Here is a 23,552-nt window from a genome sequence, read left to right as displayed (position 1 = left end):
GCAGATGACTGTCTTTACTGGAGTGAGGATCATTTGTCCTGAAGCAAGGCAATCCAAGAGTGGAAGACTGTCAAAAAGAGCTTTGTATTACACTGTAGTGGGAGCACTCTACATTAACACACACACACACACACACACACACACACACAGCCGCATACACACACATACAGTACACCAGAGAGAGAGAGCGTGAGGCAGGGACCAATGAGGCAGTTTATATCGGGATTTTGTTTCACAGCCACGGCCTCCTGGGAGAGAGGGGTCTGCCAATAACACTTAAGAGACAGAGCAGGAAAAGTAAGTGCTTTTATTACAGCTCATCACTCATGTAATTTCTGGCAGCATTTGTGATTACAGATCAAGTGATTGACTAACTACACATTCGGCGGCTGAGTTATGAACCGGGTGCCTACCATTCCAGCCCCGGCAGATTCTCCGAGTCAGCTGTAACTCATCCTCTCCCAGGGTGCTAAATCAAAGAGCACACTGCAGCCGGAAGAGTTAAATAATAACTTGAGCTTTATTGTAAATCTGTCAGAAATTAAACCTGCATGGACGTCGTCTCGGCCCTGATGTTGTACTGCATGGGGTGAAGAGGCTGGATGGAGGGGATCAATAGAGGGCCAATGGAGGTATTGATGGATGACAGGTGAAGTGGGTGTGTATCTGTGTGTGTGTTTGTGTATGAGTGTGCATATGTGTGTGTAAGGGGTGGGATTGAATCACCCTGGGGTTAGGTAGAGAGCACGGCTCAGGGTGTTTAATCGACAGGTCTCACCTTGAATCGATTGGCAGGAGTCTCGCAGGGCAAAGACGTGATACACACAACCAACACTTACTCACACACACCAAAACAAACCATAGGGAGTGTAAGAGACGATGGGGTGGGATCAGGGCGGATGTCTCAATGCCATCTGGACTGCATGCCTGTATGTAGTCAGTGTTTGGGTTGTGAAAATTTAATCTTCAATTCAGAAGCACTTTTATTAGTTTACTCATCACACTCCTAGAGCAGCAATCCAGTAACCTTTTTAAATACCTTTACTAAGGTTCACAAAACTAACTATTAGCATCTATTTTTACCTTTAAAAACTGGGATCATGGTAATGAATAGCTTTGATGTCCATTTGTATTCTTTGTCCAACTCAAATGACAACTACTGTGATGAAAGCAAAACAGGAGAAAATAACATATACTTTCAGTATATCAACATAACTCTTAAATACAGATAGCAGAGTAATACAGTGTTACACAGTCCCAAGTTATTGACAAAAGGTCCTTTTAGTTAAATGTAAATGTTGATAATGAAAAAAACACTACTTGCCACTTAAAATGAAATCCTGACAAGAGGAATTACCACGTGGTTGTGGTCTGCACTGTGGCAATGAACCAGTTTGTATACAGTACAAGGCTAATCAAGAGCCTCTTTTTAAGGAACAAAAAAGCAACAAAACAAAGCAAAGCCACAAAGCAAATTCAAAGGCAGCTCTCTTTGCAGTTATGATCCTACTTTACTTTGAGAAACCTCCTCAAATAGTATCTGTGCAACAACTACATTTCATCATACTCAAAAGAGCCAACACAGCATGCACATGTGACTTATACTGCAGAGACGGGCAGCCATGAAAACACTCCACCGTGAAATGTCTTACAAGAGGCCAAGATCTGAGAGGGCGTTATGTCTTTAATAAACAACAGAAGGTAAGTATTAAAAATAATGCAGCTCAGTAGTATGTACTGCAAAAAACTCAACCCTCTCAAGTTCTGTTGAAATGTGGTGATTTAAGGACTCTACACATGGCTTTGACTGTAAGACCAAAGTCTAATGCTTTTAGATAAGGTCAAGGTTCATGTGTGTCATTGACTGAGATGGTTTGTAAGAGGAGCATATTTGCCAAATCACAATGTGGGGTAAAGTGGAGTCCATTAATGCTGATCTGGAGTCTGCTTTGGAGAGCTCTTACAGAGCAGAAGAGGCTGTTTGTCAGTCACCTTGGAGCCAAAAGTATTTAGCTTTATTAAGTAGATAATAGAGTGCACATTCTCTGATGACTTTATGGATGAGCTTTGTATTGTCTGGGTGGAGATACGACGAATATTATTCACAACAGATTTCAAATATTTCATTTAACCTGACATAAAAGGGTAAATATACATGTTTCAAACATTAAAACATCACATAACTGGATCTGTGGATTCTTATAGATTCTCCCAAGAAGTGTCAAAGGAAGAAGCCACTCTTCTGTGTATGGGACTGTACCTGAATCGTTCAGAAGAGAAAGGAGTCGGAGAAAGGGGGGTTTCGACTTGTGGCCTCGGGTGAAAGGAAGGGGAGGATGTCTGAACTTGCTGTCCAGGGCTCAGATGGTGAGAAGAATTAAAAATCAAAGACTTGAGGCCAGAGTTAAGAATTCTTGAACGGTGACACAAGGCTACGCTCTGAGCCGCAGGACCTGTACATCCCCCAGGAGGTCTAGGTTTGGGTCTTAGCCTTGGACTCTGCAAAATTCTGCTTTCACTTCCAGATTGTTGGGCCAATTCAGCCAGATGTGTAGATCCCTCCTGAAGAAACAAAGACATATGAAAAAACAAACAAAACAAAAACAACAACAGAAGTGAAAACAGTGTAATTTGTCCCGAGCTGATAGGGAAATTGCATGATGCTATACTATAATACCAAACTTCCACTTTAGAAGAAATCAGGAAAAATCCTAAAGTCCATATCTTGAAATAAAAAATATGAATATGGATGTTTTTTTCCCTTTTGAAGACACATGCGCCATTATCATGGGGAAACACTAGCAACAAGCTGGACTATTTAGTTTAGTTCTTTGTGATAACCACATTAAAGCTCACCTTATGAACCTCAGCTAAAACTCTGCAATGAGCTTGTTGTCCTGTCAGTAGCCGGGGCAAGGTGCCGGCAGTGGGCCTGCATCGCTCTGACTGTGACCTGGGTAAAACATGCACAGTGGTGAAGACTATGTCTCTGCTTCCTCTGCTTTTGCATGGTTCTTTCCACAGCTCCCACGGCCCTGCTGTCTTGCAACCCTCCCTCTCATCCCCCTGGTTGGATTTGATTGATGAGTGGCCATTTCCTCTCCTGTCCATCCCAGCTGCAGACCTCGCTATAGCAAATGCTGAATCGTGTAACGCTCCATCTCCCTCATCTTTGTTTAGTCTTTCGTCATGTCTTTCTTCTTCCTCTGCACTTTCACTCGCTTCATCTTTCTCCTGCTCCTCAGAGCCCTCTGGTCTCCCCATACCTTGAAGCAGCTTGTGTTGAACCTGCCTGGAGGCCTATCAGGAGGATACACAGAATGTGGTTAGTTTGTTACTATTGTGGCACACATACCTTAAATGTACAGTCAAAGCACATAATAGGAAAACAGAAAACATTTCAAAGTAAGTATTTAGATTTATATAAAAGGATATAAACTGCAGCTAGCTGTGTGGTAATGTATGAACTCTAAAATGATTCACTAAAAAATGGGAATCTGAGATCCTTTGCTTTGTTGGCAAACCTCTAATTTACCACATTAAACATTCATGCTCACTGTGACTTAGTCATTGTGTAAATTTCTGGGCAGACAGTGTGACTTACTCAGTGTTGGGCAATGATGCATTACTGAAGTGTTACAGCAATGTGGTTGCTTTTTCAGTAATATGGAGCAAAGGATTACAATTTGAAATTTAGTTACATTACAAACTGTAGGATGTGTGTGTGAGGTGTTAAAACACATCGTCTCATTTTCTACTTACAAATACAAAAGATGCAAAGTATAGTTTTGGACACTTAAAGGGATCATTGACTCAGTTGTGCTGAGAAACAAAAGTAATATAACGAGTAATGTAAATAATTACTATTATTTTGCTCGAGTAATAAGTAATGTAAGTACATTTCTATGAGTAATGTTTAATGGGTAATTGATTGATTAAGTAATTGATGAAACATTTCAAGGAACTTAGCCAAACTCTGTACTTGAAAAGAAATTTGACAATGTTACATTAAATCCACTCCTAAAACTGGGAATTAATTTGGAATTCAGCATGGTGTTTCTGGTTGACATGTATACAGTAGTTACAATGCATGTACATGTGTATCTGCATTTGTATGTGTGTATATGCATGTGCATAATGCATGTGCGTGTGTGGAGGTGAGAGTATTTCCCTGGTAAGTTTGCCTTCATCAGTGCACAGTATAATTCTAATTGGCTTTATTAGGGGGCTTAAATCTAATACCAGCTCTGTGCGCTGCCTAAGGCTCTGTGGGAGTGTGTGTGTGCACCTCTGTTTGATGTTTACGACTCACCAGATCTCTCATAGAATGTTTTCTATGTAACAGACACGAGTAGATGGACTAACATAGCCCTATCACAGTAATAAAATTACATTCCCTCCTCTGCCTCAACCTGGAGCAGAACATTTCTCCAGTCTGAGAGCAGGGCCCCAGTCAATAGGCAAATACAGCATTTATAGGTTCAAGTCCAATGAAGTAGCAGCACTGTAGCACCAGATACGACGATACAGACTCAAGGCAAGAGAAAAGAGAGAAAGATTTGACCCCATTTAAAAACTTGATACCAATTTGAGAGTTCTGGTTGTAAATAATTTAAGAGATCTCTCTTACTGAGCACACACAAATTATTTTAAGGGCACGCTCACATGTATGCAAGACTGTACATGTGCATCGACACAATCTCACACATTAACCTATGAACATATACGCACACTCCTGTGCACACATGGACATGCACACACAGATTCAACCATGCTCTGGAAACAGACTTCTTAATGAAGCCTTTCCCAAGTGAAAGTAGAGCAAAAATACATACTGGCCCATTTCTTCAGTTCACCCTCCTCTCCTCGCGTGCGCTCTCTCTCTCTCTCTCCCCCACACCTTCTGCACATCATTTGTTTTATTCATGTTTCGTTGTCTTTCTCTGTTGTCTCAATGAGTTAAATCACAACCCCTAATTTATGGCTACAGGCAGACACTTCTACAAACAAACTGGCTGATGAGAGGGGATGACTGAAAACATACGCGCCGAGTGGTGTGTGTAAATCTTAAAATGTCTGTTGCTGTCTTTTTATCTATGGTTATTTACATAAGAAATGACAACGTGTGTAAAAGAATGGCTGTGATGCAAAATGAAAAAGGCTGTGCACTGGAGGAGAGGGGAAGTGAGAGAGAGAGCGAGAGAGAGCACGCGCGAGAGAGAGTAAATCCAGTGACAGTGAGTGGGGAGCACTCAGGTGTGGTGAGAGGATTATACAAAACCCTGAGCATGAATGACAGTAAACACCTGAATGACAGAGAGATGGGGAGGGGCAAGAGCTCTGGTGTATGTGTGTGTGCGTGGCTCTGGGTTTAGTGGTCCTCACTGATATCCTGAGAGGTGAGTGAATATGTTCCCCACTTAACGTTTTGAGGGCTGTGCTGTTTACTCAAGTGCAACTTGTTATATTATATCAATTATTATGGATATGTTGATTTACAGCACGTATAAAGAAACTGAAACAATGAATGAAAGAGGATTTGAGAAACAAACAATGGATGCGTGGGAATGAGGATGTCAACAAGGCAGGCAGGGAGTGTGGAAGAGGAAGGCATCAATCAGAAGCAACCCACTGTAAGAGTTAGGGAGCTGTTGAGTTAGCAATTGAGTTACAGATTGAGCTATATAGTATGCAACTAAGTCAATAAAAGGGCTATAGCGCAAGAAAGAGGAGGCATGTTTATCTTACCTGCACTTTGTTTTCCTTCTCTGTACACTCTGTCGGTAGGGGATTGCTGACAGGGTCTCTGAATTGAGATTCAGTTTCTGGGTGAGCACATTCTCTGTTCTTCTCTCTGCTTCCTGAAACACAAACCCACTTCTCAGCACCTTTAATCAACACATAATGTCCTTTTTCATCTTCTTTAATCCAATCTTTTGCTTATGGTTCTTTATTTCATGACTTTTCAGTTGCCATTTCACTGCATCATTAGAAAGAGAGTGTCAATTTCCATTGCTTTGCAACTGAGTAAGCTGAAGGCATGTCAACCTATTTTATGCTTCATTATCAACATGAATTTGCTGATTTTTCTTTACCTGCATGGTAAAGTTGGATAAAAAGTGACTTTTTCAGCAAGCCATTAGCAGGAGTGCCAACGCTTTCACCCCCTCTTGTGGAATGCTCAAATGTGTTTTTAACCTTTGGCTTATGGTTCAATTCAGAAGAGAGCAATGCATGTCGATTCCTAGATCTGCTCTTAGTGAAATCCCTCACCTCTAGAGCTATATCACTGTACAGCGCTGACTCTACATGAAGCGTGACCCCGTTTCCCCCACGGCGACCCCCTCCTTCCGTTCACAGCCTTGGAAGATAGAGGAGCACAGGGGAAAGGCATGCCAAGGCAGTAGACACTTTTAAGCAAAGATTAAAGGTTTTTCTTTTTAATCAGTCATTTGGCAGCTATGTTAGCATTTCACCCTGGTGCGGCTAAGGATCAATTTTTAATGCTGCTGTGCAGAGAGCAGACAGGGTGATTGGCAAGAGAGAAGCTATTTACAAAGGATCTATTTACAAATTTTCCATAGAAATATGCAGAGGGCACAATTGACATCTCTTACAGAATTTTAAATAAGCTCTTTCCCTTTTTTCACTTTGTCACGAGGCACGACCTCTGTGAGCCCCTGATGATCACTGCTCTGTGTATGTGTATGAGTGCATGTGTGTGTGTTCACTCACATGTGTCTCACATGTAAGAATAATGAAGGAATCTACACCTCTCCCTTGTGTTGCATTGTGTTACATTTCTTCAAGTTGTGTTGCCAGGGGCTGGGTAACTAGGTCAATCAACCCTGGTATAAACATATCACTAGAATCCACCAAGAACGTGCTAATGACAATTACTCTTCTTTCAGTTTATACCCATTTACATTATATATTTATATATCCATATATACTGTGTATGGATATAAATGTATTTATTTATTTACACACACACACACACACACACACACACACACACACACACACACACACACACACACACACACACACACACACAAACTCATTGAGGGATTTCAACTTAAGCCTGTGTATATCCTAGGAAAAATGTTAGCTTACATATATATTATCATATATTGGATGAAAATGCTGTATGCCCTCCTCCGTAACAACTACAGCCTACCTCTGCAACAACAAAAGTTAGAAGTAAAAAGTTGAAAGTATTACACAGATTGTTTATTGCTGTTAAATTAAATTGGCTATGTGAAAAGAAAAAAGAATCAAATTAACTTGAACCTACAGTAAATCTCAGTGTGTACTGAATGGTAGCAATCTTTGAGAGCAGGACAAGACCAACTCGACACAATAACACACAAAAGAGGGCAGACAACTAAAATATTCAGACCTGCACAAGTCCATGGATATGTCTTGATATACCCATGAATCAATCCACATATCCATCCATCCATCATCCAACTGTCCATTCATCCGTTATGCAACCATACATTCATTCATGCAGTCAACCAGCCTTCCAGCCGATCAACCCACACACTATTGATCCAATGATTGACCCTGCACTGGGTAGATCAATACTCTCTTGAATGGCATCATTGTAAGTGCTTAGGCACAATGGCCAGGCGTTGTTTGGGCTGTTCATTTCCAAGTAGCAAGGCCGTGCAGGGCTCTAACACGAGTCAACTCTCCTTTCTCCTCCGCTTATATGATCACAGCAAAGAGGGGGCACCGATAAAGGCATTGAGCGGTGAGCATCCTTTACACATGCAACAAAAGGGGCAGTGGTCCATGCAAACCTACTTGCAATGACTCACGACTATTAGATATTTCATATGAAAATGGCTGTGGATACAGCAGGTTTACAGACACATAACTGTACAGCTACACAGGCAAGTAGACAGACGGGAGTAATAGCATACATTAAAACATTTACAGATGAAAGAAGCCTTGTGTGATGGTACAGATCAACATAATGAGGTGCAAACTGAGGGTAAAGTTAAACTAAGCCATGTCCTACAACCCACACATTTTATCTCCATTTCAACCTCAGATAACTCTAATATCATTCTATGTAAGTAATGTAGTATTTTATAAAAATAATCACAGTAGATCACTGTAGTAAAGGTATTACTTGTACAATATTAACCTGGATGAGTAGTATTCAGTAGACTCATGCTCAGTATATCACCGTGTAGCTTATGTGGCTTGGTGTGCATACAGAAACCCTGTTGGGTTAGAGCCTGGGCCGGGTCTTGGCATTAAATGACTGGGACTCTGACAAGTCTTGGAGTTCTGTCACTGCGGTTCACAGGTCTTGTTAGCCAAGGTGTCGGCAGGGGTGGAAATGACTGTGTGTGAGGTGAACATTAGACAGCACTCCTACCTCCACCTCCTCACCTGACACCAGCAATAAAACTAAACAGGCCAAGGTGCTAGGCTGTGTGTGTGAGTCAGTCTGTGTGTGTGTTTGTGTGTGTGGACGTGCACACAGGGAAAAAAGGGGCACGTGTGCTGCAGGGTTGTTGCTGCTGTCACCAATTTGCCGGGGCCTCCAGACGGGAGTAGGAGCAAGGTGACGGAGCTGTGGCTTGATAAACACAGAAGCCCTGCTTCGATTTCCCATCCAGTCCACTTTGGAAACACATGGCTCTTCCTGGGCGCTCTTGGCCCGGGGAAGAAGGAGGAGGAGGGGCAAAACGAGGAGGAAGAAGGATAGCCACTAGAGAGACAAAGTGATGGGTGTGCAGTGAGGGAGAATAACAGTCAGGAGGAAAGTTGAGCGAGGGAGTGATAGGGAGGAGGAAGAGTATGTGGTAGAGATAGGAAGAGGGTAGAATGAGATGAGTAGGGATCAGGTGTATTGGCTTCCAAAGAGGTGACCTTTCATGCTTCCATAGACTGACAATACAGAGAAAAAATTAAAGATGAAAAAAATTAAAAAGAGAGGGGTAGGAGTTTGAGTGATCCTTAAAACTTACACTCAAAATGATTCTTTAAACATGAAAACAGATACATTCACTTTCAACCTCCTCCTCTTAGTACCCCTCTCTCTCAGTCTCCCATTCCCTCCGTCTTTTTCACTTTTGCTGGGAAACAACTTGATGTATTCAGCCTTTCAACCGATATCAGAAGTTTAAAGAGCAGGAGCAGAGGGGCGTCAGTGAGGTAGGTGAAGCACCTAACTCCCCTCTGCCCCCCTAGAGAGTTAAGGAGATCACATTTTAACCCCCCCCCCCACACACACACACCACCAAACCCCACCCTGCTGCTCCTCTCCTCCATGCCTTAATACCAACATAAGAGGACAAGTGTGGGCTCTAAGCACCAGTGATCAAACACGAGCGGCTGCTGGGTGTGCTAGGCTCAGGACGGTTGGCCTAATAGGATTGGAAGCCCCCAGGTGAGCCAAAGGACACCTCCAATCAGCGTGATTAACCAAAGGCTGAGCAGCATTTCTAGCTACAGCACTGACTTATGTACAGTACTAAAAGGATCACAAGGGTTGTGGCGAATGCAAGCAAGTCATGGAGTGCCATGGTTGATGGTGCATGTCAAAGTTTTGTGTGGGATTGATGGAGTTTAAAGTTGCATGCAGTTTTAATGTGTCAGAACAATCATGAGATTTTGACTGTTTGCTAATCATTATTAAGTTCACATAAGCGTATGATGTGTTTTTCTGGCTACTTATAAAAACAGTGTATGTTGTATACCTGTATGCACACAGCCTTACTGCAAGACTACACATGCACTGGCACGTGTAAATGTGAGGATCTGCATGCTCACATAGTAAAATTCTCCCCATCCAAACGTTCGCTCAGACATACATGCACGGAAAAACACACGCATACGAAACATGCCCAAATACACACACAAATACACACAGACAGGCTTTTATAAACTCATCACATCCAAAAAATAATTACCAGAGACTGAGCTCATCACTGACTAAGCAAAAGTCATTCAGCGTGTAAAACACACAATATAATTAGCACACATCAAGCTGGTGTGTCCTACTGTGCATTAATGATACTTCCCTCTGAAGTGAATTATGGTTTGATGAGTGAGAAAGTGAGTGAGGAGGGGCTTTGAGGAGGAGCAAGACATCATTTGGAGAAGGGGAAGAGAAGCCAGTGCGGAGTGGAAAGGGGCGAGTAATAATAATAAACCTATTTTTTTCTGGCTTACATTTGGTGTAATTTCCCCAAAAACAACTATTCACAAAATTGCGGACTTTTAGGGATAGATGATAGATTACTCACTTGTGATGAGGGCCATCATATGCCAGGTACCACAGGCCACATCACACACCTGCATAAAATGAAAAAAGTTTGAAGACTTTAAAGCAGTGCAAATGCACATAGAATGGATCAGCTGATTCCCCATCCATGAAACTGGATTTTTGTACCTCAAATGGTACTGTAATTAAAGAACGAATAAGATATAATGTTAGTAATTGTTTTTCTGTGATAAATCTATCTGAAGGTAGCCTCACAAAGATGCAATATATGTATAAATAATACCTCTTTGATATATTTACTTCCTACTTTACTTAGCATGGGAAATAGCACAGCAACATCCTGCAGTTTTACTTGAGGAGCCTGAAAACATCATTTGTCTAGTCTTTCTGACACACACCTTTCTGCCTGCCAGTGGAACAGGCTGGGGGGTCCAGAGTCTTTTGAGGCCTGGATGATCACTGACCCAGCACACACAGGGGATCTGACCCCAGAGAAGCAGCTCTCCACCTGCTGGAGATATAAACAAAAGCGCAAAATGTTCAGACAGATACATCAGAAATACATTCAATGTCCTTGCCAAATATTTTATGTCAAAACCTTTATCTCAACTAAGGAAAGTAAAATGTTCCATATGAGGACATGCTCTTCAAATGTTTCCGACACTCTCCAATGTATTGCCAGATTAGGATTGTAGGTCCGCGATCATATTTACACTGGACTGTTGAAACAACATGCACATTCTCACACTGGAATAAAACTAATTAGTGCCAGAGGTGTTTCTCCCCGTTCAGTAGCCGCGGGGCCATGAGGAAACCAGACCCTAGTCCACAGATTAGCTTGCTACTAAACCTTACAACTCTGATTTCCTCTATATTCACAAAGAAACACTGACCCCCAATTAGAACTAGTAAAATGGAAGTGAGAATACCATCTGGTCAGTTTAGTTTAGTTTAGAAAAGGAGTTGATGTACAGCACTGTATTGAGATGATAACCCCACCCACATCACACACCCACACCCACACACCTGTCTTACTGGCGTGCCGGGCAGAGGGAGCACATTCTCACTTGGCACTTATCAAAGGCGCACACACATACACACATGCTGTATGTACTCACATAGAGCAAACACTCAAGCATCCACTCACTCATGTTACCTCAGTCTGCCTATTTAAACCTGCCACTAATAAATTTATATTTACTGCCAGCATTGAGGACTTTTAAATTATGGTGTACAATAAACCTGGCACACACATCTCAAAAGCTCTTTCAGAGGATGTTAAAGCAATATAGTAAGCAATTTTCCAAAGTGGATTACAAATTTCACATCCAGGTTTTATTGCACATTACGATAACTTAACCACATCTAAATGTTCCGCATAAATGGGAAATATGTGCTGCTTAATATGCTATTTTTCATTTTTTAAGAAGCGCTTTGCAAACCCTGCCAAGCGAGGGAGCATGCTGGTTTGTGTGGTGGGGGAGTCAATAATCTTTATGAGGTGGATTTTAATTACAAGGAGATAACTGAGTATCCTCCTCACGGCAAGCCTCCATCAATCTCTATTCTGCATCAAGCTGTATGTAGCCTTGGCACGCACACACACACACGCACGCATGGACGCGCGCGCACACACACACACACAAATACCCTTTCAGACATGACTGATCAATCAATCAGTAATGTATTATTTTCATCTCAGTGAAGCAAACCTTATGAAAGCGTGAGGCAGGCGATGCTAGATGGTGTTTTACCCCACACACAAACACATGCGCTTCCACTACTAACATATACATGTACACACACGCGCAGACTGACACACACTGACATACACACAAGCTGGCAGGGTAATCCAGCTAAAAAAGGTTAAGACTGATGTTTTCCCAAAGAATGACGGTCTGTGAAAGGTCAGCTCAATCATGTGCTAAGCATGCCTCGTAAGCAATCCATAAAGACCTTGTTTTAAATAATAACATTTTATAGATCACCTAAAGACATAACTGAACCACCGGCACCAGGCCTCACTCTCCAAATAGTCTTCAACGCGCCAAGAATTCAAATGGGGCCAAACCTAATATGTTGACTGCAGTTCATTTAATGAACCAGTGGCATTTCCAGTGAAACCTCGCGCACAGTGCCAGCAGACGTCTCTGTTCAACAATAGGCCCATTTTTTTAAGGGAATACTGCAGTGCCGCAGTAGGCTGTAAATGTGCCCTGGTCTTGAAACAAGTACAATGTCTTTTTTCTTAAAATGGCTGATGTTACATTTGTAGTGTAACCACTTTAATTCTAGCTTTCTGGCAGAAGGCAAGCAGCAACTGAAGGAGAAGTAGTTGCCTGACACTTTGTAATGGTGTAAATGTATTAGAGCAAGTTTGGTGGCAGTTCACTGACTCTCTATGGAGCAGAGGGGGGATAAATCAGATTGCTGAAAATCATACAATGTAGAGAATAAAGAGAGGGAAAGGTTAAAAAGGTACTATCTGAGACTACCTATTTTTTAATTCTGTCAGCAAAGAGGGTTCTGAGTTTTGTTTTATTAGGAAATACAGGGAAAAAACAAGCTAGTAGAAAAGCTGATGTGAAGAGATGGTGTGGCTCCTTATCTCTCACTCTTATTAATAACAAAGTAGCTACAGGGACAGTCTGAGATCTTAGCAGGGTAGTTTAGGGGATAGCTGCTTGAACAACAAATCAATTCATTATGTACATCATCTATCACATAACACTACTGGGTGCAGTACAGCACAATTTTGCTTGGTTTAAGAGATATTGAGAGCTAATGAGGTTGAATTTGTGCTGCAAGTGATGTCATTTGAGGACACTGAATCCTTGTAGTGTTAATTAAAACTCAATGAAATGATGTAGATGAAAAATTAGCATGGCTGAAAGCCACAGTGAGGGATACTGCTGGGAAAATAAGGTTTTTAAGTTAATAAGTTGTTATTATATTATGTAGAGTGAATACAACTTTTAAGGTTTTTTAAAAGAAATATCACAATGAGCGAAATCTGCCGTGACAATTACCCATTTGGACGTTTGAGTTAAGCTGTGTTATTGAATTGTACTTAACATGTTTAGGCCCAAATAATACAGTTGAGGGGTTGGCTGCTTGGCTCACCTGCGACGGCTGCACTGTAGCTGTCCCCAGCTTGTATCTGTGTGACCTCAGCTAGCTGAGAATAGCTCAGAAGGCAAGGGGTGGAGATCTGAATCCTGTCGTCTCCAAGTCCAAGCTGTCCCTGCAAGCAAAATGATAATACAGTGTCATTCACAGGATTAAATAAAAGTTTAATCCCAGTGATTTCATTGCTCATAGATAGAAGAGTTAAATAAAGATACATGTCTAAGTGGTATTTCAATTTTGGGGAAAAAACAATGTTCTCATTTTGTGGGGCACCAGCCAGTGACTCAGATCTAGTTTATTTTTCATCATCCTAATTCATGGTGCCCTGCCATTCCTGAATGTAAACATGGCTGTTAGATTTGTCAAATAGGTCTTGTATATCACCTCCAGAGTATCATAATTTAAGTGCATCTCTGTAAAGCCGTGTTATTATATCTGCTGTGTAAGGTTATATATGACACTGGCAACTGGCAATTCATCTTGGCTCAAATGGCTGTCACTGAGGAGGAAATACTGCTAAAAAAAGGCAGACCGGGTATTTCTATCACCAGCCAAATGTCTACTGTGTTTCATGTTTCATTTAACGTCATGTACAACTACCTGGCAATGCAATCCCTCATCGACGAGCGTGTCTGTGTGAAAACTCTACTCAAACACAAAGGCTTAATAACCACAGCGTCTCGCGCAGTAATAGAATGTGTTGTCCTCAATTTACATCTCTTTCTCTGTGTTCAGTTTGACTTCTCTCAGCTGTCCTGCTCCTCTCTTTCCTGCTTGCTCCTGCAGAGATAAAGGGCTTTCTGCACTGTGCTCATGTGCACATCGGCATGCCCTGGCATATGTTTGAAAGTGAGCACAATATGTGTGGGTTTACATTTCAGTGTGTGTGTGCGCGGTGCAGTAATCTGGGTCTTTAATTGCTTATTCGTATGTGCACTACTGTGAGGGTTTGTAGATGTGTGGCAACATATGTTCCTGCTGTGAGTGTGTGTGTCTTTGTATTTATAGGTGTGGTTGTATGTGCTTCCATCAGAGTGTGTGTGTGTTTACTTGCATTTAGGTAAAGTAAGTGAGCAGATGTGTCCATACCTGAGTTTGTGCACGTGTTTGTGCGTCTGCATGTGTTTATGTTTGCATGTGTGTATTTTTGTGTGTGTCTGAGTGAATGAGCACTGTCAGGTGCTGCTCCATGCTGTGCCAGCTGCATCTGGAGCCATCTGTGTTGGGGCTCAGTGGGAGCGGAGCGGATGACTTTAATGTACTTGAACCCCAGACAGACCTTTCCCAGACAGTCGTCAGTATGAAACCAAGACAACTGGGCCCAGTCAAGCTGAACTAGCTGATCTGGGTGGTGAGCAGGAGACAGACGCTTTGGTTACACCGTAACCCCCGGTCAGACTCACTGGGGAACCTCTGGCAGTCAGATGCAACCCAAACACTGGAATCTGTTTGTTTCAGTGATAGAATAGTAGTGTTTTTTTATCAGAGGACACCCACCTTTTCTTAGCTGTCAGGTTTCTGTTGCCTACTTTCTACAATGCAATCCAGGTGTATGTTTTTTGATGTGTCTGTGCACCTACATGTTTTTGGGTGTCCAAACATGTATGTGTTATGGCTACCGGCAGCACTTGTAGAAGCAGCAGCTGGCCTTCAAAACTTTTTTATCTGTTTTTTCCGGGTTTATTGCCAAAACATGAGTTACGTCTGACAAATACAGTCATTGGAAGATGAAGACGGGGTTTTTTTGGATTAAAGAGCAGCAGACTACAATCCACCCGGCCCAAACAACTGGACCAGGCACCGCGGTGGGTGCAGTGATAACTCAGAGGAGAGGAAAGGGTGCAGTGATCGCTCAGAGGAGAAGAAAGAGATCCAGGAGTGGAGCCATGCTGGCCGAGCTTGGCCTTAATTCTGTTCCTAAATAGTTGGTCTGGACAAAAGGGGACTCATATTGACCAGACAACAGAATTCAGAGACTGTTGTGCCCGCATCGTTACAGAGACCTGCCCCTTCAACATCCCGGATCAAGCACTTGGCGGGTGGTCCATGTTCCGAGCTGTCAGCGCAAGACTCTGGCAAGATGAGAGGAAATGGACTCTGTGTTTTACATCAATTATGCAAATGTCAGACTGTTAATAGTGAAGATGAAACTTTCATTATCATCTGGTCATTATTATCATCTGGTTGCTGCTGTTTACATTCACCCCACATGCAAATTCAAAAAATGCACTGTGGAATGTTCGGGGTGTATACGTGTATCTATATATATAAATTACTGTATATATTGTTTTATTTTATTTTATTTGTTACCATATTTTAATATAGGCCTACTATAACCTTGTACCTCGTATGTGTGTATGACAAAATCAGAAGACTTGCAACTTGACTAAACCTGTTTCTTTACTTGGACTCAAGCATTTGGACTAAAAAAACTAACAAGAGATGACAGTTTTTTAGGTTAGATTTTGATTTTATGTAGTCAAAACAGACAAAAAAAAGTTTAGGCCAGTTTTCAAATGATTTTAAGTTGAGCAGGACTGTCTGTTTTTGAACTGCGAAAATTATTTAAGGTTTCTAGGATGTATCTGCAGAGAAAGTGGGATGGAGAAAAAGAGAGGTGGGTTGATGAGGGCTAACAGTTTGTATGAAAATGTTTTTTCTAAATCCAGTTCATGTGTGCAAACCATGTGGGTATGAATGACTAATTAAAACATTTCTACCAATTATTCTTGTTAGTAGTTAGATAATGTTTACATTTAGAAATGATTAAGAATGAGATTCATTCTGATAAACGATGCATGGCGACAACTTGAAACCTGAAGTTCAGACTTGGGTTTTGCCGATTTGGGCCTTAAATGTCAAGACTCCTCTGTCACCCTCTTATTCTCAATACATCACAAAATAAAAAACAGCAAGATGTCTATTCAAAATGACAACTGTAATCAGCACTTCACCCACAAAACTGAGTACAGCACAGTATATCAACACACAATCCTCCACCACAAAGAGATCACAGAGGCACAGTAATGATCTTGCAGCAACAATATGATTAGTGAAGCACAAAATCAATTAATGCAGCAGTAGAATCAATAGGTGTCTCTCAGCATATATGTCCTGCAGTTAATTAATAAACAAAAAGTACATTAAGCAGCAGAGCATCAGACTGTGGCAACGACTGTCATCAGTCACAACGTGTGTACTGATGGCATCAGCAGGAAGGGAAACGGAAAACATAGACAGATATAAATGTGAGGATGGTGAAATACCGAACAAACCCACAGGCAAAGATGATTATACTATGTACACATACATCCAAAGCATGAGCTTGCATCGACACAAGCTAATATACAAAATGTACTCATGCATGTGCCCTTACACGCATACACAAACACATTTTCTTCTTTCTCTATTTTTCATGTTCACTTCTTTCACGCAGAAGACCTCTAGATCAATGGCATCAATAAAGCTCATTTACTCTACTGCAGCAGCCCAGACCATATTAGCATCAATTTGGAACAGGCCCAAGATTCGATGAGGCCTGAACTATGTTGGAACCAGGCCCGGGGTTTCCACCACCACCAGGCCGGCTCACTTATCATTTACCATGCCTGATGTGTCACCCTCATCATTACATTGCAGACAGGATTGCAATCGACAGACCGGAAGGCCACACTGATTGTAAGCCATACCTCAGACATACATAAACAGACTATTACTACATAGCGTGTGTGTTTGTGTTTTAGTTTCATGTTATCTGTTGTTGTTACTCTGTGTTGTTGTATAATAACAGCAGATCTGCATTTCTCCTGATTCCCACTGCACTCTACTCTTTTCTGTTGTAGTCAATCAAATACCTTTTCCAGGAAGATTTTTGTTTTATAGTTTTGCAATTAATTGGTAATGCAGATACACTGTAAATCTGTAGCTCTTCTCTGTACTACCATTATCTGCTTTGTATGAGAGAGTAGTTGTTTTTCCTTGTTGTCTACCTCATTATGTAGGCTTCTTAGAACTCGCTTAAGTCTATTGGATGTTATGTCAATTCAGATCTCTGGCCGGTTGCACTCCCTGACAGAATGTTGGCAGACAGATGACCCTGTTATCACACAGTTGACATTAGGAATCGAGACATGACTCCAGACAGCAGATGTATTTGTCTGTAATGGGTTAACGGCATCAGTTACACTGTCTTCCTGGTAAATTCAATAATCCATAATGTGAAGTCATAGTGATAACTATTTAGATATGAACTTTTTCTATTTTACTATTACTCATTAAAAAGTAAAAATAAAAACAATTGTTTACTCCAAAAGCATCCGATATACCATGTTTTGTTCCCCCGCTTGCTTTGACACTTATTTGCTATCGCTGTTATGCTGTTACCATATTGATTCTGGCTGTGGCATGCACTCTCTGACATCATTCAAATTCCTTCTCACCTCAATCATGTGATACAGCGCAGGCCGTCCGTCTTTTAGTCTCAATAGGAGAAAAACAATGAGATTTCTATCTGTAATACTATTACCAGCCGTAATAGAGTTAGAGCTGCCTAGGTTTACCTTGGTAAGGCAACGGAAAACTTTATTAGGTTTAAGACCTTTTGCTTTTCTACTTTTTCTGCTGTTACTGATACACAAGAGCCTTTAAGCCCTAGAGAGAGGAAGGTATCAGCGTAGTGAAAAAGATGGCCCGTCATCTCACTTCTTCTCCAGCGACAAACAAAGTGTTATCTTTCCGGAGGTGGAACCTTTCTTATTTTTTTACGTGTTGACGGGAGTACTTTCGGTGTGGCACTGTGCGGCTGATTACAGGGGGAGTCTTAATCAGGTGGTGCAGTCTGCTCGGGGCCCCTGGGGCCGCGAGTGTGCTACATCCTGTCAGACTGCACAGAGAAACAATCAATCATCAGAACGGCTGCAAGACAGAGGAGAGAGAGAGGGTAGGAAGATAGGAGAGATGGAGGAAGAGGAGGAAGAAAGAACATGATGAGGGGAGAGAGAAAGAGAGACGTGCCCTTGCAGAAAGTAACAGAGTTATATAGACGCGAGAACGCCTATGAAAATCCAATGAGTCTAGTTAGACTAGAAGCCACACTGCAACGTAAGAGTGTACTGTGGAAGCCAAGGCCACGTCAAATCTCATAACAACTGATGTCTAACATTTTGATTGCGCCCCCTGCCTCTCTAACCTTCACCTACATGTTTGTTTCACTGCCCTGGCAAAGCGTCATCCTCACTGTCACGTTGTAAAAGGGATCACATTTTGGCCATGGTTTCAAACAACCTCACAGATAAACACCAAAGCCGGGAGGAAAAAGAATCAGAGAGAGAGGGGAACAGAGGGATTGAGCAGGGCCTAGGTTTTACACTCTCTGGGCTCTGTCTGAGGGCTGTGTAATGATGCGGCTCTTTAAAGAACGTCTTAAATGAAAGGCCAGAACAATCCTCGGTGACAGGTGGGATTCTTTATCTAACAGAGGAGGAGAGACAGGACAGGGCCAACAGACACACACAGCCTCACATGCACATACTTTTGGATATACACATTAAAAGGGGCATGCATGTACATAAACTACAGTAGATTCCACAAAGAGGATTTCCTGCTCTGTCCACATGAAGCAGAGGAGCTGAAATGGACAAACAGCAGAACCCATAAAGGTGATTTGTAGAATTTAAAAAGATGTGTGTTCTTGGCACACCATGAAGGATATTAAGTGCTCTAAGGGAGTGCTCGGACACAGATCCCCCCCAAAACCTTTTAATCTCCACTCTGGAAAAAAAAAAAAAAACATCTTAAAATGTCTCAAAAATGGATAGCATTTGTGTGTGTATGAGAGAGAGAGAGAGAAACAGAATGAGACACAGAGAGAGAACACTTGTGTAATATGAAAAAAGCCTGGAGTCCAGTGTTGTTCTAAGTCTGACTCTCCTGGCAGGGCCAAAAGTGGAAAAATGTTTGGCTCACCTCTTGCCCCATCCCCCAGGAAAAGACATTCCCACCATCTGAAAAAAAAGAAGAAGAAGAGAGTTAACCAATAGTCTGAAAACAATTCAAGAGAGGCAACAAATGGAAGCCTAGGGTTAAAATAGAAAAGAAAACAAAAAAAACTAAAGCGGAGGGAGAGAAGGGAAATGCGCAGCTGACAAAAGTGGCTCAAGCATCATACATCAAGCACTTGTTACCTCTCCCGGTGCTTGTGATTGCACATGACTGCAAACAAGTCAGTGATAAAAATCTGAAGAAAGATGAGACCGATCGGGCTGGCTTTAAAGATCATCAATCACGGCCCTGTAAGCTCAGATATTATTAGTTCAAGTAAAGCTGCACTCTTCCATTTTATGGACATCATAAAAGACTTTGGGGGTGGGGGGATGGAGGTGGAGATCCCCCAGTGTTTTAACTAGGACTGGGATGGATGTGTTTGAAAAAGCAGACCGGATGGATGGACAGCTCTAATGTAGTAGTGCTAAATGAATCACTCACACTGCACCAGGCTCCCCAGGGGCAGGAATGTGGGATGGGAGTGTAAGGCCCCACTTACAAAATGTTAAAGTAAGTTAAAGTGTATGGTGAAAAGGGCTGTGCATGTTTGTGTGGTGTCATGTGTCTGTGTAAGAGAGTGTGAGTATGACCTCTTTAGACATTTGGCAACAGCGTGTCCTTGGGACTCATTATTATATCACAATAATTGAGACATTATGTGTCTGCATTTAGATTTTATATACGTGCACACACATTTCAGTGCACCTATTTGAAAAATTAGTAGAAAGGAGGAAAGGCACATCCCTTGGTGGTGCTGATTTCAGAGATCACAATCATAAATGATGTGTACCTGGAGAGATAAATCAGTTAAGAGGGTGACAACAGGTTTAACTGTCAAATGTGACACTTTTATTAATTTCCCGCACGATTACTCCTTTTACAACGAAGACTATCATAACTTGTTAAAAAATTCATGTGGTCCTGGTTAAGTTGGTAAAAACATTCACGCCCTCAAGACACACAAAAAATCACTATAGCAGCGATAGATCCAAAATCCAGAGCCATGTCACTTCGAACAGGTACATCAGCATCAAGGCTGCAAAGACTTCCAAGACATGGTGTCAACAGGTCAAAAGGTTTTTGCTCCAAAAAATTAAAAATTAAAAGGACCTTATTGGATTAATGAACTTAGAGGTGACCTATTATACTGCACCGTGAATCCTGTATGGTAGCTTTGCATGGTTCAAAGTTCAAAAAAATGTATTTCTATCTCATACTGACACTTATGCAGGACCTCATTTCAGCCTCTGTCTGAAATAAGCTGCAGATGCTCCCGTCTCTTCTTCTTTTTCTGTTATATTTCTGGCAGATCAGAAACTTCACAGTGGATGGAACCACTTTTTCCATGCAAAAAAAGCTTATATTCTGATTAAATGCTTTTGGGCTTGTAAGCACTTAAGTTGGACTCTCAAATCAGAATGATATCTATCGGGTCCATGTATCTGCAGCTATTGACTTAATCTGATTTATAGGAAAGGATCTGACTATTACTTGTTTGTATGCTTTATATACTAACACACCTGTTGACTATTGTATTTTTTTGTGTATCAAGATCCATTATCTGTGCTTGTTGTGTTAGAGTTTTTTAGTCAGCCATTGCACTGAATACTATAATGAGTTCAAAAGCACCACAAATCAGTGGTCTAGGAGTACCTGTGGTCACACTAATCAACTAATTTCATCATTTCTACTCTAAAATATTTGTCAATCCATACTACTACTCCCTGAGCAATCTCTGTGTTTTCTATGTCACTTATTCCTCACAACAGTTTTCTCTCTCTCTCTCTCTCTCTCTCTGCCTGCCAGTGAGGACATAAAGGCTAGTGTGAAGTCCATCACTGCCTGGTGAATAGCTGCCCTTTGTGCCTCAGAACTTAATTCACAGGCTGAAAGGACCCCAGCCCTGCCATAGCACCTCTGTGTGCTGCCTGATTTAAAAGAGCTTGCATGTCCACCGAGGTCTGCCGGAAAGCCTTCTATTAGGTTAAACACACCAGGTCTAGTCAACTTTTGAGAATTAAAAAAATCAGAGTGCTGAACAGTTTCAAAACAGCACTCCACATATTAAATGTAGTTCTGGTAATTCTGGTGCCAACAGTGGCCTCACAGTCAGTCAGTGTTGTCAAGGAAACCTGACAGTTTTTTCATGGTCGCTTTGACCTTATTCAATATATAGACACCCCCCCCCCCCCCCCCATCCATCCATACATTACCACTTCAACATATCCAAAGCAATGTCATTTGGTGTTACAGCATGTGGTAACAGTGTAATTTGGGGGTTGTCCAGTAAGAGAGAACTTTTATTACCATTTCGAGCAACATAACTTTTCTTTTCTCCTACTTTTTTTACATTTGTGAAAATTGATGGTTGCAGTGGGCATAAATAACACACCCACCTCTCTCCCTGTCTTTCTCTCTCCTCTCTCAGAGACCCTTACTGGGCTTGTTAGGCCTGACACTGGCACCCTAGTGAACAAAAGGACTGCACGGCTTAGGGCTGCCCAGGAATGTCAGCGGGTTCACATTTCACATGCAGATGCGTGACCCCAGAGCCCTTTAGTGGGAAGGTGCGCTTTAACCTCACAGAGAACCAAGAGGAGGGGATAAGGGGGGTAAGGGGCACCTTAAGGGGAATCTGGGATGGGGGGAAGGGGAAAAAATAAGAGTTGCCTGAGTTTGCACTGCTTGGATCTGCTCTTACAATGCTATATGTCTCTCTCAGTGTTCTTCTTCTTTCTCCCTTTCCCAAAACACTACTGCACGCTGTTAAACTCCGCTGATATACCTTATAGAATATTATAATTGTCGATATTCTGAAAACTTGTCAGAGCCGTCTCCAGTATGTGTGATCTGTGATGCGCCCCCTCTCTTCCCCCTACTTTGGAACACATGAAAGCATCAACTTTTATAGTGCATATTTAAGATTTCTCCCCAAATAATTGAAAAATCACAATGGGAGGGGTTATGTAAGGCAAAAGTACTGTGAGCTCTGCGAAAGAAACCAAAGCTACTGTCATCTGCTCTCTGTAGGCCCAGGCAGGCACAGTTTCAACTCAAGGGCTTCACACTTCTATAACTTGTTCTCCTTCCCTCGCCGCTCTCCCTATCCTAACTCTCTCTATACCCGTTTGCCTCTCCCTCTCTCCTTTGCTCTCGATAGTGAAAACTTCAAAGACAACAAGATCTTCTGCAAAAGCATGAATCCTCAAGCTCGTTGTTTGTTTTGACCCCTAAGCCCCTTGCAACAATCTTCCACCTCCAACTTCCAAGTCCTGCAAAATACATGAGGAAGAGAGACCAAAACCCGAGCTGCTTTTTTCCCAGCCCACCTGCAGCCCTCATTCTCCCATGTGTAACTTCTGTAAAAAGCAGCTCTGGCATATGGCACTGCATCTACCACAATGACCTCACAAACTGATGAGAAAGTACAATAAGTTTCTTGTGAGGCAGAGGAGTATAAACTTTTCAAATACATTTTATATATTCCACTAAGAAAATGGAAATAAAAATCAATACCTCGCAAACGTGCATGCGCACACACACACACACACACACACACACACACACACACAGTGAACATGCACACACATTAATGCTTCCACACTGACTCATGTAGCTTGGCCTCTGTAGGTGTCTGGGTTGAGGATTGGAGTTCTGATTTCTTTTTGGGCTTCCTCTATCAGCAGGTTTCTGCCTCCAGCCAGGCTCGGATCTGTCATAACAAGGAAATAAAGACAAAAACCTTAACCGATAAAAACTATCATGCTAAAAGTTACCTAAGATGACAATAAAGGAAAACCAAAAGAGGCCACTGAAGTTTTTAGTATCCTCTTGTCATCTTGCAGAACAATTATGCTTGTATCAGTACAATGTGTTTGACCTTGGAAGATGTATCGAGGTGTTAAACATGGCCTGCTAATCCTATACACGATTTCTTCCACTGTGTCTGATCATTACATAAGGAATCAAATCACTTATTATACATTTAACTTCTAACTGAGAATTTTGGTCCAATGCACTGATGGTGTTTAAAAAAATAAAACAAAACATAAAACGATCTCTCAAATTGCATCTATTGTGTTGTTAACCTAACAATAAAACACCATCGCTATCACCCTCATTATTACTGTCA

General features: G+C 41.8%; 1 protein-coding gene across 4 annotated transcripts in view; it reads right to left on the bottom strand.

Annotated features, from left to right (window-relative positions):
- Positions 1-965: 965 nt before the first annotated feature.
- Positions 966-23,552, bottom strand: part of LOC119892422 (RCC1 domain-containing protein RUG3, mitochondrial-like) — a 301,658-nt gene continuing 279,071 nt past the window's right edge. For 3 of the 4 annotated variants that reach the window (XM_038704648.1, XM_038704651.1, XM_038704649.1), the window contains 7 exons: positions 19,343-19,380; positions 13,373-13,493; positions 10,648-10,760; positions 10,272-10,320; positions 5,749-5,861; positions 2,857-3,300; positions 966-2,562 (listed from right to left, as the gene is read on the bottom strand). In XM_038704648.1, the coding sequence (XP_038560576.1) occupies positions 2,200-2,562; positions 2,857-3,300; positions 5,749-5,861; positions 10,272-10,320; positions 10,648-10,760; positions 13,373-13,493; positions 19,343-19,380 (1,241 nt within the window). In that variant the 3' untranslated portion in view covers positions 966-2,199. The remainder of the gene's footprint in view (positions 2,563-2,856; positions 3,301-5,748; positions 5,862-10,271; positions 10,321-10,647; positions 10,761-13,372; positions 13,494-19,342; positions 19,381-23,552) is intronic. The other variant, XM_038704650.1, reaches the window with a different exon arrangement.

The sequence above is a fragment of the Micropterus salmoides genome, unplaced genomic scaffold (assembly GCF_014851395.1).
Source record: "Micropterus salmoides isolate LMB-PRFRI ecotype aquatic unplaced genomic scaffold, ASM1485139v1 Ms_hic_scaffold_7, whole genome shotgun sequence".
NCBI classification, from domain to species: domain Eukaryota; kingdom Metazoa; phylum Chordata; class Actinopteri; order Centrarchiformes; family Centrarchidae; genus Micropterus; species Micropterus salmoides.
This window is presented reverse-complemented; position numbering and strand designations above follow the sequence as displayed.